This window comes from Myripristis murdjan, chromosome 11 (genome assembly GCF_902150065.1).
Source record: "Myripristis murdjan chromosome 11, fMyrMur1.1, whole genome shotgun sequence".
NCBI classification, from domain to species: domain Eukaryota; kingdom Metazoa; phylum Chordata; class Actinopteri; order Holocentriformes; family Holocentridae; genus Myripristis; species Myripristis murdjan.
In genome coordinates, this window is record NC_043990.1 from 2394253 (window position 1) to 2416826 (window position 22574).

The 22574-nt window shown below is 43.7% G+C and overlaps 2 gene segments (V, D, J or C); one reads left to right on the forward strand and one right to left on the reverse strand.

The window, feature by feature from the left end:
- Nucleotides 1-20166: 20166 nt before the first annotated feature.
- LOC115367899 (Ig kappa chain V region 3381-like) lies at nucleotides 20167-20657 on the forward strand. The segment is given in 2 exon segments: nucleotides 20167-20218; nucleotides 20326-20657. Coding segments are annotated over 2 exon segments (384 nt in total).
- A 1236-nt stretch (nucleotides 20658-21893) lies between these two features.
- On the reverse strand, nucleotides 21894-22203 carry LOC115367571 (Ig kappa-b4 chain C region-like). The segment is given in 1 exon segment: nucleotides 21894-22203. A coding segment is annotated over 1 exon segment (261 nt).
- Nucleotides 22204-22574: the final 371 nt, after the last annotated feature.

Consider the following 22574-nt stretch of genomic DNA (forward strand, 5'->3'; position numbering starts at 1 on the left):
CCCACGTCCAGGACCTTGGCTGCATCTGCCACCTGGTACAGCTGGCCACTGGCTGTGGCATCAGAGCAGCCGAGGTACCAGTGGAAGACATCCTGGTGGGGATCTGCACTCACTTTGATAAACGGTAAAGGTGCACATATAAGCCTGCTATTTCTCTCACCTAATGTTGTGTGTGTTACAGTGTAACAACATTGGATGTGGCTAACCCATGAACAAGGTAGCCTAGTAGGCCTGCAGTTCATATTCTTTATTTACTCACTCACTCACTCACTAACAGAGTAATTTTATATCTCTCAGTGCAAAAAGATGCGAAGTCTACATAGAGTTTGTAGACTTCACTGATTCAGACCACCTGAAGCCCATCAGGTACTGCAGCACCAGATGGCTGAGTCTGTTAACCTGCACCCAGGGGGTGTTGATCCAGTGGGATGCACTACAGGTAAGATGGTAACTCCACTCAGTAGATATCTACAGTTTATTATGCTACATTTCCATTTTAACCATGTATTGCCACCCTGTATCCCTATGTACTGTAGGCCTACTTTAACAGTCATGAGGAGGTGGAGAGGAGTGTTAAAGTGCGTGATCTGGCAAACCATCTGCGTGATCCAATCGTGAAGACCTACTTCCTGTTCCTGAGTGCTGCCCTTAGCCTTTATCTGAATTTAACATTGCCTTCCAGGTGGGTGTCAATGATATTGAATGAATGAGTGAATAATAATCTATAATTAAATGTTTGTGCTTATTGTATTATTGTTATTTCACTGTTATTTTGTTGTGACCATTGATATTATCTGCAGTCAGAGGGGGTACAAATTCACAGACTTGAAGAGGAGATGTGCAGGCTGATGAAGAGGATCTTGGGCTACCTCATACCAGCCAGGGCAATCGTGAGTGTACCTCTTAGGGAGGTGGAGTATGGAGATGGACATCAGTTGGCGGATGAAGATCTCTTTATTGGAGCTGAAACAAAAGCATTCATGAGAAGCGCAGAGCTCCTTGTGTCAGCCGAGAAGAAAATCTTTCAGTGAGTCTATTACTCAGTAGTTATATTATGATATCATCTTTTGACAGCATGACAGTATAGACTGTAGTGTGCCTAAAATATTGCCACTAATGTATTTTTTCACTCTTCTGCTGTTTTAGAACTGTGAGAAGCTTCTATGTTGCAGTATTGAGGAAAATGTTTTCCTTGTTTCCATTTGACCATCCTCTCCTGAGGGACCTGAAAATGCTGGACCCTGCAGCTCGCCTTGACATAACTCCAGGGGCAGGTAGATAATAGAAACAGTTTCCAATTGATGTTAGGGGCAGTTTCCCATTGATAACCAAAAAAAAAATTGGCACAGTATACTTTATAATTGTTTAGATCTGCAATGTTCAGTCAAACACTTGTTTTACTTTACAGTGGAAAGGTTAGGGGCCCTGTTCCCTCAGTTGAGGTTGAGTCAGGATCAGCTCAGGGAGGAAGTCACCGATTACCAAGTGGCAGACAGGCAAGAACTCCCCCAAGAAGATCAGATTGACCGATTCTGGGGCCTGCTAGGAAAAAGAAAAGGATTCAGTCAACTGCCGAAACTCATGAAAGCACTACTGTGCATTCCTCACAGTAATGCCAGCTTGGAGAAGGTTTTTAGTATGGTTAGGAAAATTGTTACGGAGAATCGGATGTCATTAGATAACAAAACTGTTTGTTCTCTACTATCCTGCAAGATTAACCACTCTGGCCCAGCTCATAAATATACGCCCTCCAAAGAGGTATTAAAAAGTGCAAAATCTGCAACAAACAACTACAACTTGTCCCTAAAAGAATAAAGAAAAGCAATATGAAATGAAAAAAGTCAAAGAAAAGCAATTTGAAATGAAAAAAAGTCAAAGAAAAGCAATATGAAATGAAAAGCACTGTAAAAGAAAAGCAATAGGAGATGAAAAAAGGTAAAAGAAAAGCAATAGGAAATTAAAAAATGTAAGAGAAAAGTAGTATGAAATGAAAAAGGGTAAAAGAAAAACAATATGAAATGAAAGGCACTGTAAAAGAAAAGCAATTTGAAAAGACAGGAAACAAAGGAGCTGGCTGAAGTTCAGGATGTAGTGGAGCTGCATAAAGCCAATTGCAGTTTGTAGGTGGTTGACAAGTGGTGATTTTAGCTTTCTTCTTCATCTGTCTTAAAATGTAAGGGATACTGGAGCTTAGTTGGGGTGGTGGGACGGCTTGTGGCGGGTTCCGGAAAATATCCCTTATTTTCAAATCCAAAACTTGACAGGTATGTAATGCAAATCAGTGTTCTCTAGATTACAGAATAAAAACTCAAAGTTATTATGATTAAATTATTATTATAATTTTGATATCTCTCACTATTTAAAGTAAGATTTTTTATTTGTAAAAATCACTTTTAAATCCTGATAAGTTGTGTTGTTAAAACGTGCACAGTAATTACTTGTCACTAAAATTTTGCCACTCGAAAGACTTATGGTTTACTTCAGGTTGTTGTGTCTTCAGAAAATATGCTGAGATCTTTATTATGCACCTGGAAAACTGGGGAAAAGAATTTCAGGATGACAAAAAACAGGAGGATATTATGAGCATAAAGCAATATAACATGACATTGATCTCTGGATTGATCCATGAGCAACTAGTCTCTTCTACACAGGGCTCAAGCACTGATGTAAACTAAAATGTCAACAATTGGGTCGGCATCATGGCAGCTCACTTTGCTCCATGTTGTTGTGCTTTTAACCCTTATATGGTATTCGTTTTTTTGTTACACAGGGAGTCCTGCTGGGTCTGGTGGACCCGTTGCATTTTGGGGCTTTTAATTCAACATAATCAAACCTTTTTTTGTTACAATACTCAGCAGATTTTTACGTCATCCCAATTGCAAGTAATATAAACAATACATATGTTAAATTTGTTCCCTTTACCTTTGTAAAATCACATTTATGAATAGAAACAACACTCGGTTTTTTATTAAAATGCAACAAAATAAGAAAATCTATCATAAAACAGGCATAACTAGAAAATAATCAGCAAATGTACAAATGAAGGCAGTTTTTTTCATAACTATTGTTTTATTTGAATTTCATTAGAAATGTAACTTAACATTTACACATAAAATCTGTCTAAACAACACATTAGCCCAATTGAACACGTCCATTTCATACCAGACTATGCCATACAATAGGTGCAGAGTTTCACTATGTGTGCATTGCAAATGTACTTCTTGCACTGGGTGCATCTATATTGTATTTTTCTGTCCATCTTGGGTCCACACACCTCACAGCGCTTCTTTTTGTTACTGGCCACAATCTAGAATAATGAGAAGATAAAGATCTTTACTAACACTCGTCACATTGGCAGCTATGCGGGGCGGTTCATTTCTTGAAAATGAAGACCATTCAATTCTGCCATTTCTTGACATCCATATGTTGTCATTTTGAAGCTGCTCCCCAGCTGGCCCTGGGGCTGGCTGCTGGCCTGCTGGTCCTGAGGTATGCTTGCGTTTGGGAGACGGCTGATGGGCTGATCCTGGCCTCTCATGGGCCATGGGTCCTGGGCCTGGTTGCTCGTGGGCTGGTCCTGGGCCTGGTTGCTCGTGGGCTGGTCCTGGGCCTGGTTGCTTGCGGGTTGGTCCTGGGCCTGGTTGCTCATGGGCTGGTCCTGGCTGCTCACATCGTCCTGGTTTGCTGAAGGGCTGGTCCAGAGGCTCTTTTACGCTTCTGAGTTGGCTGATACTCATCCTCCTCTTCAAACTCAGTGTCAGACTCAGAATTTTCAGAAATGTGATCCTCACATTCTGAAACCTCTTCCTCTGCATCACCATCAACACCTTCTCTCTCTTCCAATATCAGTTGTAAGGCAGTCTGAACAGAAAATCGCTTTGCCATCTTGATCAGTTGTGGTATGGCACCACACTGACAGAGCTATCTATAGCGTCAGGTTCCCGAGATTGGTTCCCACAAGACAGAGGGTGAAATGTGTGGGAATGTGGGTGCAGTTAGTGTTGGGTACTCCAATTTTCTAACAATGTTGCAACCTTGTGCGGGAACAGGTGCACCCACAGTGTGCACCTGTTCCCACACTCTCTCTCTCTCTCTCTCTCTCTCTCTTTCCCACACAATACACACACACACACACACACACACACGCGCGCACACACACAGAGAGAGAGAGGAGGAAGGGAACATGAGGGTGCACGGGATCTATGATTTATACACTTTCACTAGGTCCGGGTCCAGTGGACCCGAAGACCCTGTATGTAATAAAATGTGGAGAGGGGGTAATAATAATAATACCTCAAATTCATGTAGAACCTTTCAAGGCACCCAAGTACAGTTTTCTACACTTTACCAAAAGAAATTAATAATAGAAGGGGCTGCTGGGGCTGATAGAATTGACTAGAGACCATCGTGAACAGGAGAGTTGTCAGGAATTTTTTTAAAGTGTCCACGGAGGCAGCGCTGCCTATCTCTGCTGGGAGAGAGCTTCAAAGGTGGGAGCTGCCACACTGAAGGCTCCACCTCCCAGAGGTCTACAGGTAGGTGTGGGGGATGGAGAGCAGGCCTGCAGATTCCTGGACGGGACAGAGGGGTGGAGGCAGTCTGATAGGCACTGGGGGACGAGGGCTCGGAGGAATGTGTTGTCAGGAGGGCGATTTTGTAGGAGATGTGGATTTTACAGAGGAAAGGAAGGTTGGAGATCAGCTGGTAGCTGGTGAGGTCATCCGGGTCCAGACCTGGCTTTATGAGAATAGGGATAGGATAGGTCATTTTTTTAAAAATTGATTTCTGTACAAGTGAAACAAAACACAATAGAAGACATTCTTGAAGGAAACTTGGAGAAAGTGATATGAAGTCAAAACGCCATGTGAGTTAACTTTTTTTTAATTTAAAATTTTTTTTTTATTATTTTTTTTATAAATTAACAGTTTTCATGATCTGGGTTGCCATGATAACTGTTGCTCCATAGCTAACCTGCTCCCTAGCAGATTTTGTCCAGGCCTACTGATCCAAACGTATAAAAGATCCACCCCCCTGAACAATCGTCTATCTGGAAAACAGAGTCATCATTCCTAAGGGATTCCTGGACAAAATGCTGCGTTCAGATGAGGCAGACTGCTGACCTGCCGTGTATTTTGGGCCGTTCAGAGGCAGACATGTGTACACACTGTGCATTGAGAAATCATTGAGAGAAATGATTTAGGTTCTGAAAAAATAGTTGGAAAGATAAACATAAGTCCCTTTAAAGTAACTGCAAGGAGCTTTCATCTTGGTTTTTGAAGCCCTTGTCGTCAAAAGCGGCAGTGTCTCCCTGAATAAAGACTGCATTTTGCATGAGTGCCACCGCCTCGTGTTGTAAAGATCTTGATCGAGCCTTGTTTAGAGGTCAACATATCATGTGAGACGAGACACGTGGGTTTACATCCTAAACCATGGCTGACTGCAGCAAATGCTTGAAAGTTTGGCATAGCTTCACTAAAAAAAAGGTACCAACACAGTAAAATGCAACACTTAAGATCTTTTGTGATTGGGAGAAAGCAGGAAAAAACACGGAAACGTTTTATGGGTTGTAGCTCGGAGGCTAGCACAGTGTTTGCCGACAAGCCGCAGGGTGACAGTTCTGTCTGGACGGAGGGCGGAGGAGATGAACATGGCTGCCGAGGGAGGAGACAGTAAAGGCAGGGAGGAGGAGACATGGAGCCGGAGGCAGGGTGAAGGTAAGTACAGCTGAGCAGGTTGACTGTAAAGCAGATCTGACAGTAAACACAGGCTGCCGGTCTGGTGCCATAAATCCCTTCATCTGATTCTGAAGGAAAACAGTGACGAACACTGAGGATGTCTAAATAGAAATAGCCAAACGTCTTGCTTATGGTCTCGTTTGCTGACGTAGGTCATATAGAGGCATCAGGATCTAATTTAGGCTGTTTCATGACCAATTAAAAAATCCCTGAAGTTTCTTCAAATAATGTAAAAAAAAAAAAAAAAAAAAAAAAAAAAAAAAAAAAAAAAACCTGCTCTTGATATAGTGCTGTCTTACGCTCTTAATATTAAACTTATGAACTTAAAACCTGTTGACGTCTGACTTTGTGTCTTTTGTGCAAAGTCTCTAGTGTTTTAGTGTCTCTGCAGCTGTTGAGTCAGATCAGTTCCTCTCCAGCTGAGGGAGGTTTTTGTATGACGTTGTTTCACTGTGTGAATGGGTAGCTGTAACTCTGCTGACAGTAGTAAACTCCTGAATCTTCAGCCTGGACTCCACTGATGGTCAGAGTGTAGTCAGATCCAGATCCAGATCCACTTCCACTAAAACGACTTGAAACTCCAGACTGAAGGGTTGTGGCATATCGAATCAGGAGTTTAGGAGCTTCTCCAGGTTTCTGAAGGTACCAGTGGAGGTTGTTACTGATACTTGTACTGGCTTTACATCTGATAGAGACAGTCTGTCCCGGACTAACAGACTGAGATCCAGGAGACTGAGTCACAGTGATTTCTCCTGATGAATCTGGAAAATATCCAAAAGAGCAGAAGGGTTATTGAGACAAATACAGCTTGGAGAAAGATGATGAATATGAAAACAGAAGAGGAGGATTTCTTTAACCCTCCTGTCGTGTTCGCGGTCAAATCTGACCGGTGTACAAGTTTTCTCTCCAAAAAATGCAGTTAATTTCATCTGTTTGTCATGAGGTTCCATGACTTTGTTCACACATGGCATCTGAACACATAAAATAAATTTGGAGAATTTTTATTAATTTTTGAATGTTTTATTTAACTTGTATACACCCATCGTGTTCCCGGTCACAAATGACCGGTCATTAGAAATGAATGGGTAAGACTACAATTAGTGTATAAAATAGAGTTAAACACATTCCCACACTCCTTTCCCACACCCCAACATGCAGGTGTCTTTGAGCAGACACAGATGTGTGTGAACACACACACACACACACACACACACACACACACACACACCTTATACCCCTTTCTGGCTTCCATGGCAACCCCCACAGGAAAGTATCTCTCTGACTTCTTTCCCACACCCCAACATGTAGGTGTCTTTGAGCAGGCGCACACACACACACACACACACACACACACACACACACCTTATACCCCTTTCTGGATTCCATGGCAACCCCCACGGGAAAGTATCTCTCAGACTTCTTTCCCACACCCCAACATGTAGGTGTCTTTGAGCAGGCACACACACACACACACACACACACACACACACACACACACACACACACACACAGACACACACACACACACACACCTTATACCCCTTTCTGGCTTCCATGGCAACCCCCACGGGAAAGTATCTCTCAGACTTCTTTCCTACACCCCAACATGTAGGTGTCTTTGAGTAGGCACACACACACACACACACACACACACACACACACACACACACCTTATACCCCTTTCTGGCTTCCATGGCAACCCCCACGGGAAAGTATCTCTCAGACGTCTTTCCCACACCCCAACATGTAGGTGTCTTTGAGCAGGCACACACACACACACACACAAACACACACACACACACACACACACACACACATGGACACAGACACACACAGACACACACAACTTTGCCCCTTTTTGGCTTCCATGGCAACCCTCACGGGAACCTACCACGGGACACCTGAAGCTGTGGTCACCTTTCGGTCCAAAAATGGTCATTTTCCTGGACCTCATCCCCACCTGAGAGGAACGGTCAGCTTCCATGTGAAAATGTCATGAGGATGACTAGCTAAATCATAATGGTCAATGCTGACGGGAACACAAAAGATGCTATTTTTTTGCCACTATTTAGAAATTTGAAATGTTTTCAAAACAGTGTCCTTGGAAAACATTGAAATGAAGTACTCTGTGATAAATACTACAATATGTTTCATCTGAGTATTTGTTATAGTCAAAATAATATCTATATAATGCTTTTTTCCCTAAAAAACGAATGGTATTGTAATCTGGGTAAATTCACCCTAGATTAATGCCATGTTACTGTTCCTTTAAGAGATGCTGACATTGATTGACATGTGCCGCTCACGCACAGCAGAAAGCGCTGTGGGTGTGACTTTTTTTCCCTTTTTGCAGTGCGCAGTGTTTGTTTCCCTCTGTTCACGACGCCACCCCCGTATGAGTTGAAAAACTGTATTTGGAAATAGAAAACTGTAAATTAGAGTTGAATTTGATGCTGGACCACCAGAAGTGGCCAAGAAGCCTGGAAACAATTAGCACGGTTTGCAATCGATATCCCGGTGAGTTAACAGCCATAATTTACTACCTGTTGAATTAGCATGCTAACTCCCATAGAGAGCACGGCACACGGAAAATTAGAGGCCGGTAGGACGATATATTTTTTTTTTAACAAAACCAGTCGGGATCACCTCAAAGAGGGATAAAATGTTGTGTATGTGTATGAATAGTATTGTGTGCCCTATGAGCCATATGGTACTGTCAAATTGTATTTTATGTTGCTTGCTAAATTCTGTGCCGAAGCTAGCTAACACCGCACGCGGTGTGGGGTCGGTGGAAAAATCGCGGTCAAAGCAAGAGTTAGTGGAAGCCATTTTGTAGCTTTGCTACCATAGTTGTGAATTGTGTTTATAAAGTGTATATTTGAAGTGTGCCTAATGTTTAAGGTGGTTATGTTGTGTTTTTTTTTGCCTTAATATTTACAGTTTATGTGGGTTAATGTAAATGAAAAAAAAAGACACCTTAGGGCAGGAATTGTTTGAAAGTGAATTTCATTTGACATTTATGATGACTTATGACTTGTTGAATAATTGCCCTGCACATGTGTGTAGGCTGGTTTTTTTTTTCCTGTGGACATTCTTCAGTGGAGCACTCGTCGCCCGTCTGCCCCCCTCATCGGTCTCCATTCATCCACACCTTCATCCAAGGGGATATCACTACCTCCATCCAACCAACACTGCAGCCGACATCTGGGACTGTGTGGGACACTTGGTGTGAAAGAGGGTGGTAGGACATTGAGTGCACTCAAATCAATTTAGTTTCATTTCCTTTTACATTTTCTTTTGTTAATTTGAACTTTGAAATTCCTGAGATCTCAGAGTTTTTGTTGTACTTACCTGCTGTGGGTCAAGAAAAAAAAGGGAAAAAGAGAGGACATTTTATATGTGAAACAAGGTTGAATAATATGTATATAGTGAATAATATTGATGCTTTTGTTGGACAGGATTCATTCCATTATTATTGAACTGTTGACAAGTATCCTGGAAAAAAAAGAAAAGACATATATTTTTTTGCACTTTTTTTCCTCTTTCTACATAAATACTTACCTTAAGCAAAGAACTTTGTTGTGGTGTGAATTACTGGGGTGGATGTTCCATGTCTATTTTTTGCAGTCAGGCAATATTAATGATAACCAACCTCCTCATCGAATCTAGATTTAGATACCAGACCCCTGTTCCTGTTCATTCTTTAAGGTAAGAGGTTTGTGGGGTTACAAAAGTGGCGAGCCAGCCAGGAGGTTTGTATAACTAAAATTAGCTCCCACCCCAGTACGTGTTTTACAAAGAAGCAACATTACACAAAAATTGTACATGTTAAACTGTATTTTGGTTTTGTGTGTTGTGTAAATTGCTGTTAAAACAGAGAAGAGTGTGGTACTAAACAAAACTAAATTAGATTTATTGTACTAGACATATATATGAGCAAAATGGATATGTGCAACCAGTTTGATATGCATGGGCCTAGTTGCCTTTTGGTGACAGGCATAGATGATACTTACACCGATGAAGAAATATCAAAATTCTTCAAAACAAATGGTGACATAGTTAAAATGGTTAGGGTTCCTGATGAGTCAAATCAGCCAAAAGGCAGGGTCCTAATACAGTATTCATCAGAGAGAACAATTTCAAGACTTGATTCTGCAAGCCTAGGTGACATACCTAGCCCCAATGATCCCAACATTACCTGGCATGTGAGGACCATTCGTGACCTGTGTCAAGAAGAGCTCGGCAGAGAATTAGCTCTAAAATGCTTGGCTGAACTGAGCACTCTTGCTGGCAGCAGCAAGGCTGGTTTTTGGGATATGCTTAAGTGTGGGATGCAGCAAGCTCCTCCTGACCAGGGCTCCCCACAGAGTCCTGATACTCACTTCCAGTCTTCCAATCAGCCTACTCCTGTGTCTGGTAGTGAGACCAGAGGCCCTAAAGAGAATCAGCTTGGAACTCCAGAGCCACAACTGACTGGCTCAGCTTGGAATGCTTCTCCCTCCAGTGCTCCAATGAGTCCTACTCATCTTGATGAGAACATGGTGAATCCACCCCAAATCCAGAAAGTCATTGTTGAACACTTCATTCGTAGTGACACAACCCCAGCCAGCTACAGCCAGAGCAGGATCAGAACCTTTTCAGGGCGGCTGCCAAAACCAAATGGTGAAGTTGATTATGATGCTTGGCGCACCCAGGTTGATCTTCTCCTCGCTGATGCTTCACTGTCTGACTCTCAAAAGGTGAGGAGAATTTTAGAGAGCCTGCTCAGCCCAGCTGCTGACATTGTCAAACCCCTTGGCACTAGTGCACCTCCTAATGCTTACCTCATCCAACTTGAATCTGCATTTGGGGTAGTGGAGGATGGTGAAGAACTGTTTGCAACCTTCTTGGGTTCAAACCAAAATTCTGGAGAAAAGCCCTCTGTCTACCTTAACAGACTTCAAACTCTGCTCACTAAGGCCATCTCTAGAGGGGGAGTTTCACCTAAAGAATCTGACAAACACTTACTCCGGCAATTCTGCAGGGGTTGCTGGGACCAGAGCTTACTCATCAGTCTTCAGCTTGAGCATCGGAAGAACAATCCACCATCTTTCTCTGAACTGTTGCTCCTTCTGAGAACAGAGGAAGACAGACGGACAGCAAAAATGGACCGTATGAAAAAACATTTAGGAAGCACAAGGGCTGCGGCCTATGCACATTCAGTTTTGAGCGTGCCAGTCGTTGATGAGGAACCTGCTGCCATGACTCCTAAAAAGCATGATATAGGTTCCAAACTTGAAAAGGAAGTTGCTGAACTCCAAAAACAAGTGACACAATTAATACAAAAAGAGAGAAGAGAATCAAAGTCTGAGGAGCGCTTCTGCAGCCCCGCAAAGAAAGAACCCCCCTTTAAAGGTGACAGCTTAGCAACCCGTGTGGCAGACCCTGAGTTGACATCCCGAACCTCCACTCAACCCAGACCATGGTTCTGCTTTAAGTGTGGAGAAGACGGCCACATCGCCGCTAACTGCGCTAATGAACCTAACCAAGCGCTTGTTCGGAGGAAGAATGCAGAGCTTCGAGACAAACGTGAAAAGTTCAGGGCCCAACAGGAAGCCCACAAAGCTTCTTTAAACTGTTAGTGGCTCCTGCTGCGGGACAATCAGGAGCTGAGGGTATTAATCAGAAAAGTCCCATAGTAATGACCCATGATGTGAAGGAAAAGATAGGGGCCAAAACCCTTAAGGACAGCGATGGGTTCAGTTACAGCCTTCCGCCAGGGCTTGTAGGTCCCCGTTGTGTCTCCACAGTCTCTGTGGGAGATGTAAGATGTGGCTCAATCCTTGACACTGGATCCCAAGTCACGACTATTTCAAAGACTTTTCATTCCAGATATTTGGCATCCATTCCCATTCAGCCCATTCATCACCTGCTTGAAGTTGAGGGGGCTGGGGGTCAGCCGGTGCCCTATCTTGGCTACATTGAAGTCCCTCTGACTTTCCCTGACAGTGTGACTGGCACAGAAGAACAAGTGAATGCTCTAGCCCTCATTGTCCCAGAGTGTCACTTTAATAGCAAAACCCCACTGCTGGTGGGCACAAATGTCTTGCTTCAGCTCTACCAGCGTGGAGTAGACCATGACAAGTCAGCATTCTTTAGAAGGTCTGATAGCTTTGCTTTACTTCTTCAGCATGTTGCTCGAGTCCACGGAAGTGAAACCAAGCCTTCTCTTGTGAAATTACATGGGAGAAACCCCATAACCATTCCACCACGGCACAAAATGTGTGTCTTTGGAGATGTCAGAGTAGGGAGAGCTAATCCACACACTTCCTTCATTCTTGAACCACCTGAGTTTTCTCCCCTGCCTGGTGGGTTATTCCTCGAATGTGCACTAATGAACATCCACTGTAGGGCCTCAAGCAAGATTCCTGTTATTCTCAAAAATGTGACAGACCACAGTGTCACACTGCTGCCAAAGTGTGTCATTGGTGAGGTATCTGCCGCTCAGAGTGTCATATCCCTGACTTCCAGTCAGTCTGTGCCTGATAACACTAAGCTACAAGGTGAGAAGCTTGCATTCAACCTTGATGATTCTCCCATTTCTGAAGAGTGGAAACAGCGTATTACAGACAAACTGAACTCTATCTCAGAAGTCTTTGCTGTTGATGAGCTTTCCTTTGGTCACACAACTGCTGTGAAGCACCACATTCACCTACAAGACCAAACGCCTTTTAAAGAGCGCTGCAGGCCAATACACCCAAGTGACAGAGAGGCTGTGAAACAGCACCTTAGAGAGCTTCTAGATGCTGGAATAATAAAAGAGTCTCAGAGTCCCTTTGCATCTCCTGTGGTGGTGGTAAAGAAAAAGAATGGGAAAATCAGGCTGTGTATTGATTATAGGAAGCTGAACACTCGTACTATAAAAGATGCATATGCCCTTCCAAACATCGAAGACACCTTCTCAGCACTAAGCGGCGCAAAGTGGTTCTCAGTGATGGACCTTAAATCTGGTTATTACCAGGTGGAAATGGCAGAGGAGGATAAGCCAAAAACTGCGTTCACATGTCCCTTGGGCTTTTACGAATTCAACCGTATGCCTCAAGGTGTGACCAACGCTCCTAGCACGTTTCAACGCTTAATGGAAAAATGCGTTGGAGATCTCCATCTGAGCGAGGTGCTTGTATTTTTAGATGACCTCATTGTCTTTTCAGAGACACTTGAAGAACATGAGTTCAGACTTATGAAAGTGCTACATCGTCTCAAAGACTATGGTCTAAAGTTGTCACCTGAAAAATGTCAGTTTTTCAAGTCATCTGTAAAATATCTTGGTCACGTGGTAGATGCCCATGGTGTCCACACCGACCCAGACAAAGTCGCTGCTCTTAAAGATTGGCCTCGTCCTGTGAACAGAGAAGAACTGAAACGCTTCCTAGGATTCGCTGGTTATTATAGGCGTTTCGTAGAGGGCTACTCAAAAATTGCCAAGCCACTCAACTCTCTCACTGTCGGGTACTACCCACCTAAAAAGAGAGGTAAGACCTACAAACGCGACCGGCCCAGGAACTGTGTGAATCCTCGAGCACCCTTTGAGGCAGAGTGGACGTCTGAATGTGAGTCTGCCTTCAGAACTCTCATTGACAAGCTAACCTCGGCCCCTGTTCTTGCATTCGCCAACCCCAAACTTCCATATGTCTTACACACGGATGCTTGCTGTACAGGGCTGGGAGCTGCTCTTTATCAAGAACAAGAGGGGAAGCTCAGAGTAGTAGCTTATGCCAGCAGAGGTCTGTCAAAGCATGAAGGGAATTACCCGGCTCACAAGCTAGAGTATCTAGCTTTGAAGTGGGCGATTTGTGAGAAGTTTTGTGATTATCTCTATGGCACTGATTTCACCGTTCTAACTGACAATAATCCACTCACTTATGTCCTTACTTCTGCCAAGCTTGACGCCGCAGGACACCGTTGGTTGGCTGCCCTGTCGACCTTCAGATTTAAAATCAAGTACCGAGCAGGACGCTCAAATGGAGATGCTGATGGCCTATCCAGACGCCCACAGGATGCACCACAGGAGGACGATGATTTCCTGAAGGAAAGGGAGAGGATCAATGAAATGACCAGGCGCATCTTAGGAAGTGAGGCAAAAGAAATCCCCACGGCTGTGGTCTCTGCAGTTTGTCAGCACCACTCAGTCACTACACCAGAACTTCCTGTTCTTGCGGAGTCTCTTGCCGCTGATGTCTCATCAGTGCCTGAATTGTTTGCTTGTCAGGGTCAAAACACCTTACCTGGCCTCACAAAGGAAGATTGGCATAAAGCCCAAAGGCAGGACCCATCTATCGGGAGAGTTATCTCCCTGGTGGAAGGGGCACAAAAGCCCAGCTTCAAGGATATAAGTACTGAACAGCCTGAAGCCAAGTTACTCCTCAGGCAGTGGAACAGGCTTGAAATCAGAAATGGAATCCTTTACAGGAGATGCTTTGATCGTGGCAGTATTATCTATCAGCTTGTCTTGCCCAAACAATACAGAGAGAAAGCCCTACAAGGTTTACATGATGACATTGGTCATTTGGGATCTGAGCGTGTACTAAATCTTGCTCGAGCCAGATTTTATTGGCCAAAGATGGCAGAATCCATTGAAATGAAGTGTCAGACATGTGAGAGATGTTTTCGGAGGAAAGCTAAACCCCAGAGGGCCGCGCCCATGGTGAACATACAGACAACCTATCCATTAGAACTTGTATGCATGGACTATCTGTCTCTTGAACCCGACAGTCATGACATCAGGAACATCTTGGTCATCACTGACCACTTTACAAAGTTTGCAGTGGCAGTACCAACAAAGGACCAGAAGGCCAAGACTGTTGCCAAAGCTCTCTGGGAGAATTTTCTAGTCCATTATGGCTTTCCTAGCCGGCTCCATAGTGATCAAGGGAGAGATTTTGAATCCCATACAATCAAGGAGCTGTGTTCAATGATTGGAACAGAGAAGGTGCGTACTACGCCCTATCATCCCCAGGGGAATCCTGTTGAGCGCTTTAACAGGACCTTGTTAAGTATGCTGGGAACCCTGGAGGAAAAGGACAAACATCACTGGAGAGATTTTGTAAAGCCCCTCGTACATGCATACAATTGTACCAGAAATGACACAACTGGGTACTCACCCTATGAACTCATGTTTGGTAGACAGCCTACTCTTCCAGTTGACCTTGTCCTGGGAATCAGCCCTCTCACAGAAACTCATATGACACATTCAGAATATGTCAAGAACTTAAGTAAACGTCTCCAGGAAAGTTACACACTGGCTGCAGAAAACTCAAAGAAGGCAGGAGAGAGGAACAAACTACGGTTTGATGCCAGAGTTAGAGCTGCTGAGTTAGTAGAGGGAGACCGAGTCCTGATAAGAAATGTCAGCATACGGGGAAAACACAAGTTGGCAGACAGGTGGGAGCATTCTATTCACGTTGTTGTGAAAAGAATTGACGGTGGGCCGGTGTATGTAGTCAAGCCAGAGAGAGGAAATGGCTCACATCGCACCCTTCACAGAGACCTGCTTTTGCCCTGCGGGTTTCTACCTGTTGAGGAAACTCCAGCTCAGAGATCAGGGCTAAGCAAACAAAAGAAAATGGAGCTGAGAAGTAGCAGTGCCGGAAATCAGCAGGTGGAGTGGGATGATGCGGAGGGAGATCTGAGAGATGAAGAAGAGGAAGGTTACTACTTGGATGGACCCTCAAAGCTCACTATGTGGGGCCCTTATGTGCAGGAAATAGAAACTACACGACCGAGACGGCCTCCAGTTCCACTGAGTCCCCGGATGTCTGAGTTTGACACACAGAACCTGGCAAGGTCAGAGCACAAAAGTTGTGATCTGTCAGCTAAACCTCCTGAGTTGGTGGTTGAAACAAGCAATAATGCTGGATCCAGTGATCATGTCATCATAGACATTTCAGACAATGACATGCCTGACATACCATTTGGAGAAGGAGGAAACAGAGGCGCCCTGTCAGCTTGCCCCGGAAGTGGAGCACCTTTGCCTAACCACGCGGTTGAGCCTGTCTCGCAGGACCATGAAGAGGATGTAAACACTGTTTCTGACAGCAGACCAATTGAGCTCAGACGTTCCAACAGGGACAGGCACCCACCACATAAGTTGACCTATGATGAGCTGGGAAAACCTTTGATCCTTGCCCTTAGCATGTTTTTTGAAAGCCTGCAAGAAATGCTCTCCCCAGTACCTCACAGCACCCATCAAGTGTCCTGTAATGTTTAACTTGCATGCAGAGACTGATGCAGTTTAGAGGGGGAGGATGTAATCTGGGTAAATTCACCCTAGATTAATGCCATGTTACTGTTCCTTTAAGAGATGCTGACATTGATTGACATGTGCCGCTCACGCACAGCAGAAAGCGCTGTGGGTGTGACTTTTTTTCCCTTTTTGCAGTGCGCAGTGTTTGTTTCCCTCTGTTCACGACGCCACCCCGTATGAGTTGAAAAACTGTATTTGGAAATAGAAAACTGTAAATTAGAGTTGAATTTGATGCTGGACCACCAGAAGTGGCCAAGAAGCCTGGAAACAATTAGCACGGTTTGCAATCGATATCCCGGTGAGTTAACAGCCATAATTTACTACCTGTTGAATTAGCATGCTAACTCCCATAGAGAGCACGGCACACGGAAAATTAGAGGCCGGTAGGACGATATATTTTTTTTTTTAACAAAACCAGTCGGGATCACCTCAAAGAGGGATAAAATGTTGTGTATGTGTATGAATAGTATTGTGTGCCCTATGAGCCATATGGTACTGTCAAATTGTATTTTATGTTGCTTGCTAAATTCTGTGCCGAAGCTAGCTAACACCGCACGCGGTGTGGGGTCGGTGGAAAAATCGCGGTCAAAGCAAGAGTTAGTGGAAGCCATTTTGTAGCTTTGCTACCATAGTTGTGAATTGTGTTTATAAAGTGTATATTTGAAGTGTGCCTAATGTTTAAGGTGGTTATGTTGTGTTTTTTTTTGCCTTAATATTTACAGTTTATGTGGGTTAATGTAAATGAAAAAAAAAGACACCTTAGGGCAGGAATTGTTTGAAAGTGAATTTCATTTGACATTTATGATGACTTATGACTTGTTGAATAATTGCCCTGCACATGTGTGTAGGCTGGTTTTTTTTTCCTGTGGACATTCTTCAGTGGAGCACTCGTCGCCCGTCTGCCCCCCTCATCGGTCTCCATTCATCCACACCTTCATCCAAGGGGATATCACTACCTCCATCCAACCAACACTGCAGCCGACATCTGGGACTGTGTGGGACACTTGGTGTGAAAGAGGGTGGTAGGACATTGAGTGCACTCAAATCAATTTAGTTTCATTTCCTTTTACATTTTCTTTTGTTAATTTGAACTTTGAAATTCCTGAGATCTCAGAGTTTTTGTTGTACTTACCTGCTGTGGGTCAAGAAAAAAAAGGGAAAAAGAGAGGACATTTTATATGTGAAACAAGGTTGAATAATATGTATATAGTGAATAATATTGATGCTTTTGTTGGACAGGATTCATTCCATTATTATTGAACTGTTGACAAGTATCCTGGAAAAAAAAGAAAAGACATATATTTTTTTGCACTTTTTTTCCTCTTTCTACATAAATACTTACCTTAAGCAAAGAACTTTGTTGTGGTGTGAATTACTGGGGTGGATGTTCCATGTCTATTTTTTGCAGTCAGGCAATATTAATGATAACCAACCTCCTCATCGAATCTAGATTTAGATACCAGACCCCTGTTCCTGTTCATTCTTTAAGGTAAGAGGTTTGTGGGGTTACAGTATGATCTCAGGTAAATTAGGCCTACAGCACATACATAGCAAATAGAAGTTCAAAACTTGTCATTTTCACAAGAGCAGAAGTTGATAAAAAGATATAACACAACATTAGGTGATAATATGTATCATAGTGGATTTATAATCAAATACAATGTTACCGGTCACATGTGACCGGGAACCTCATGAGTGTTAGCCCAAAATGAACAGAATAGGAGGGTTAACATGGAGAACAGATGGAAGAAGGTGAATGCTGCTGGTCTCAGTGTTTCTCCATCACAGCAGAAGATGATTGTGGTAAAGCTGGTTGCATCCTGAAGCCAAGTTTTCAGAAGAGAGTCTCACCCTGAACAAGGAGCCCCAGGGTGCCCAGCAGGAGAATCTGTGACATCATCATTGTGCTGCCGGCGTGTCAGTGGCTCTGAAAGGCCTGGACAGCCACTGATCAACACTGGCCTCTTAACGGGTGGAGAGCAGAGAGGCAGGACACATATACAAACACACACAACTATTTGAATGATCCTCCAGGGAACAGCGGACCCCCAAAACCTTGCTGAGAAGATAGAGGTGACTGTGAATAACAAAGGTCTTTCACATCTGAGCGGCAACAGAGAAAAACTGCTGAAGACAAGTGACTCATGACGAGGATAATGTAAATAAATAAAGAGCAGGAATCTCAGATCTTTAAAGGGAGAGGCAGTTTGCCAGGCTTTCAAATGGACTGAGAGACGGATACATCTGATGAATAAACATGAGGTGGGTGGGTTTGATTGGTCTCTGTCCATTTCAGTGAGAAGACCAGAACATTGTGAGGAGAGCAACAGGTGGAATATGCAGGGGGAAGCAGACAGGTGGAACTCTATGGTTGAGGCTCTGAATATGGAAGATGTGAGAAAAGTAAAGGAGGCCAGCAGAAACTTGGCTTGAGTGTGTGGGCGTTATGTGGGTGGTGTCAACCTCAGGGAATAATGTTGATAGAAATGGAGAGAAGAAGCAGTGTTGAGAGAAAGATGATGGGAAGGCAAAACGGACTCCTGATGTTGGAGGCCTCTATAGAGCAGAGACATTTTGGGCCGTCTGGATGAGGCTTGGAGCAGCAGTCAGCTGCTTGGAGAAGAAGCTGATGCTCCTGAAGCATCAGGCTTTAAGGAGTTTCTGTCAGATGGTTTTTATGCTCCAGCAGTCACTCACTCACACACTGTTTCTCTTCCCTTTAAGAAGCCTCTCACGCACATCAGCACACAAACATGATAGGAGCTGAAATACTTCGCATCACACTGGAAATAAATAGAACAAATATTAAACTTTCTTTTCCATATCAGTGAATAAATATATTTTATATTCAAAAGTGGGGCTAAAATAGAGGGAAATCTGATTTTTAACACATTTTAAATTACTTTTGTTGAAAGAAAAGTAAAAGTAAAAATAAATTGATATCATGGTTGTTCTGCAGAAGTCTGGAAAAAAGGAGTCATCATATATCATGTTAAATTAATGTACACATTTAGAAACAGCCTGATGAGAGTAATGTGTGTCCCTGTTGGAGTGGGTCAATGGCTGTAATAAAAGGGAGGATAAATGATATGTGAGTTCTTAAATACCACTGCTTGCTTTGGGAAAACATCAGCAGGAACATTTTGTAGATTTGACACTGAACATTCAGAGTCACTGGGATGGTCCTTTAAGGCCTCATGTCTACTTATGAGAAGATGTGAGCTCAACTGGCCAACTGTAATTGGCTGATCTGTGGTTCCAGCCAGGTGATGTCACCACCTGTTGAGCTCTGCAGCAGATGACATCACCTGGAACCAGCCAATAGCATGTCACCGATTCAGTGTCCTGATGTCCACCAGCAGATGTCAGGCCTCACACAGATTTGGGTTTGGGGTTTGGGGACTTTAAGATTCATTTTTTTTCTTTCCCTCATCTTTATCCACATTCTGCTCAAGTTAGTTTTCACTGAGCTCAGAATTTCAGGTTAAATGTACCAATCAGTATAGTATAACACAGCAAAGGAAGTAATGCTCTTTGCACTCTTTTCTGACATGTAAGTGGTTGACTTTTCTCAGTTTGTCCACAATGTGTAAAGTAAAGTGCAATGAAGCAGCTGTGAGTCAGAAATCATGGTGAAAGCAGGAAACAGGATTTAATGAATCAAATGATATTAAACATGTATGTAGAAACCTTTTTCCAACAATTAGTTTTGTTTCCCCAGTAAAAGTCCAGAGAGCAACTGTTTCATTGAAAACCTCATGGTTGTCTCGATGACACGGCTCTCTCACTGTGAAAGGAATGACCTGACCGACATTCAGTTTACTTTGTGAAATTTAACTGATACAATAAAGTTAAAAATCTATCAAACTGTGCCACAATAAAACACAACAGAGGACATTCTTGGAGTAAACATGTCAAGCCAAATGTAAACATAAACTGTCTTTATTAAAATGTCAGTAAAGAGTCAATGGAGAGTAATGTGTGTCCCTGTTGGAGTGGGTCAGAGCATTTCCATAGAGAGCCACTTTGCATCAGCAGCACCATGCTCCAGTGCTCTGGGAGAGTTTATAGTCCTGAGAGTTGAAGACTGGATGACTGACAGCTGTCCTTCATGACAACAGAAGCCCCAGAAATCCTCTTCATCCAAACATGACTTTGAGCTCCATCCTCATCTGGACTCTCCTCTGCTGCTGCTTGACAGGTAAAGTCCAGAGAATCAAAGTCCTCTCTTCTATGAAGATCCGTCCCTCTGAAATGAAGCGGAGAAAAGCATGACGCTGCTTTGTGTTTTTGTCTGTGTGTCCTCAGAGTCCAGAGGCCAGGTCACAGTGACTCAGCCTGGAGCAGTGAGGGCTGCTCTGGGAGCCTCCGTCACCATCACATGTAAAACCAGCCAGAATGTTTATGTGTGGAACAGCAACCACAATTTAGCCTGGTACCAACAGAAAGATGGAGAAATTCCTAAGCTGCTCATTTACACTGCTAATAATCGAGTATCAGGGACTCCAGGTCGTTTTACAGGCAGTGGATCAGGGAGTGACTTCACTCTGACCATCAGTGGAGTCCAGGCTGAAGATGCAGCAGTTTACTACTGTCAGAGTGACCACTATATCAACAGTAAGAGTCTATTCACACAGTGAAAAAGCGTCGTACAAAAACCTCCCTCAGTCAAACTGAACAGAAACTGAAGTGACTGCTGCACCTGGAAGCTACTGCAGGGACTGATACAGTTCACTGAGGACACACACACATACACACACACACACACACACACACACACACACAAATTGTTGATGAGAACATATCTTGTTGATAGTGTCAGTGTCAGTTTTCCCTCTGAGCTTCAAACAGCCACCTCCCACCTCAACAAGCTGAAAGTTCCCCCAAATGAAGAGGACAGTTCCAGTGAAGAAGCCCAATCAGAAACATTAAAAGCACAACAACATGGAGCAAAGTGAGCTGCCCTGATGCCGACCCCCAAACCATTGCTGAATGATCCAAACAGCTTATCCCCCACACATCAACATCCATTCACTGACCGCACAGCAAAACGTCACATACACATCAGTAACAATGTATGCTGAGGATAATACCAATAGTGCAATAAAATGTCTGTTAAACAGATTACATGTTACATTAGTGTTGTGTCACTGTTCAGTGTGATTATGGCTGTGGGATAAAAACTGTTCCAGAATCGTGTGGTGCATGTTTTGATGGATCTGTATCTTCTGCCAGATGGCAAAAGTTCAAAAAGGTGGTGGGCAGGGTGGAAAGGGTCCTTGATTATGCTGTGTGACTTCTGCAAACAGCGCGAGGTGAAGATTATAGTGCCATTCCTTTAAATTTAGGTCATTGTTCAAACTAGCACTCATTCCCATATGCTGATGATATTATGTTTTATTTTTATAATTGTGAATAATGAGAACAATGAGAGCAAGTTTTCTCCAGTAATAAAAGCAGTAACAAAGCATATGAAAGATGCTTGGCCTAATCACTACTTTGCCTGGGAAGCATTATTCTGAATTAAATGAAGCTTTCCTGAAGTTTGACACCCTCATTTACATTTTGAAATCTTACAGTATGTGTGCCAGCTGAACCTAAAATCCACTCCTCCATCCCCGTGCTTTAATATCAGTGTTTATCAGGACAAAGGACACAACTAATTTGTTAAAAAGATTTTTTATGATTATTTTAACATATAGAGTATCAGCATTACAGCAAGAAAAATAATTGATTATTTAAAGATTTAATGAGAGAGAGAGAGAGAGAGAGAGAGAGAGAGAGAGAGAGAGAGAGAGAGAGACATGAGGCAGAGTGCAGAGTGAGAGCAGCTGCAGAGTGAAACCAGTAGCAGAAGTCCCAGTGAGTCAGGTCAGTTACTGGGGACACTGGTCTCTCCTCAGTGTCTCGACCTGCGGAGACTGGGAGCCCTGGGTGGCCTCACAGGTGACAGAGCCCAGCTTCCTCCACTGGTCTGCAGTGAGCCTCAGGGTGCTGCTCCAGCTGTAGAGGCCGTCCTTCTCCAGCACCCCGGGGCTCCTGCTCTGCTCCCAGCTGCTGCTGCTGCTGCTGCTGCTGCCGTCCACCTTCCAGGCCAGCCTCCAGTCTGAGGGGAAGCCCTTGTTGGCCAGGCACATGAGCGTGGCCCTCCCCTGCCGCAGCTCCTCTTTGGAGGGGGGCAGCACCGTCAGGGTGGGAGGGGCATTACCCACTGAGAGAGAGAGAGAGAGAGAGAGAGAGAGAGAGAGAGAGAGAGAGAGAGAGAGAGAGGATAAAAGAAGTTACTTTGAGGGAAAATAAAGTCCATCCTGTGGATTGCAGGAGGAGAACATGGAGGGCAGAGGAGGCTGCTGGTTCTGAGGATCTTTCTCAGATGATTCAGCAGTGGGAGAGATTTGATGAAACTGGTCTTCAAGGTTTCACTTCCCTCTCTGAGCTCAGTAACCATGGCAACAGACAGGCATCACTGCTCAACCATGGCAACAGACAAGTTTCACTGTTAAAAATAAAGGTTGAAAGCTGTACACTCTTGCTCCGATGTACAAAATTTTATTAAC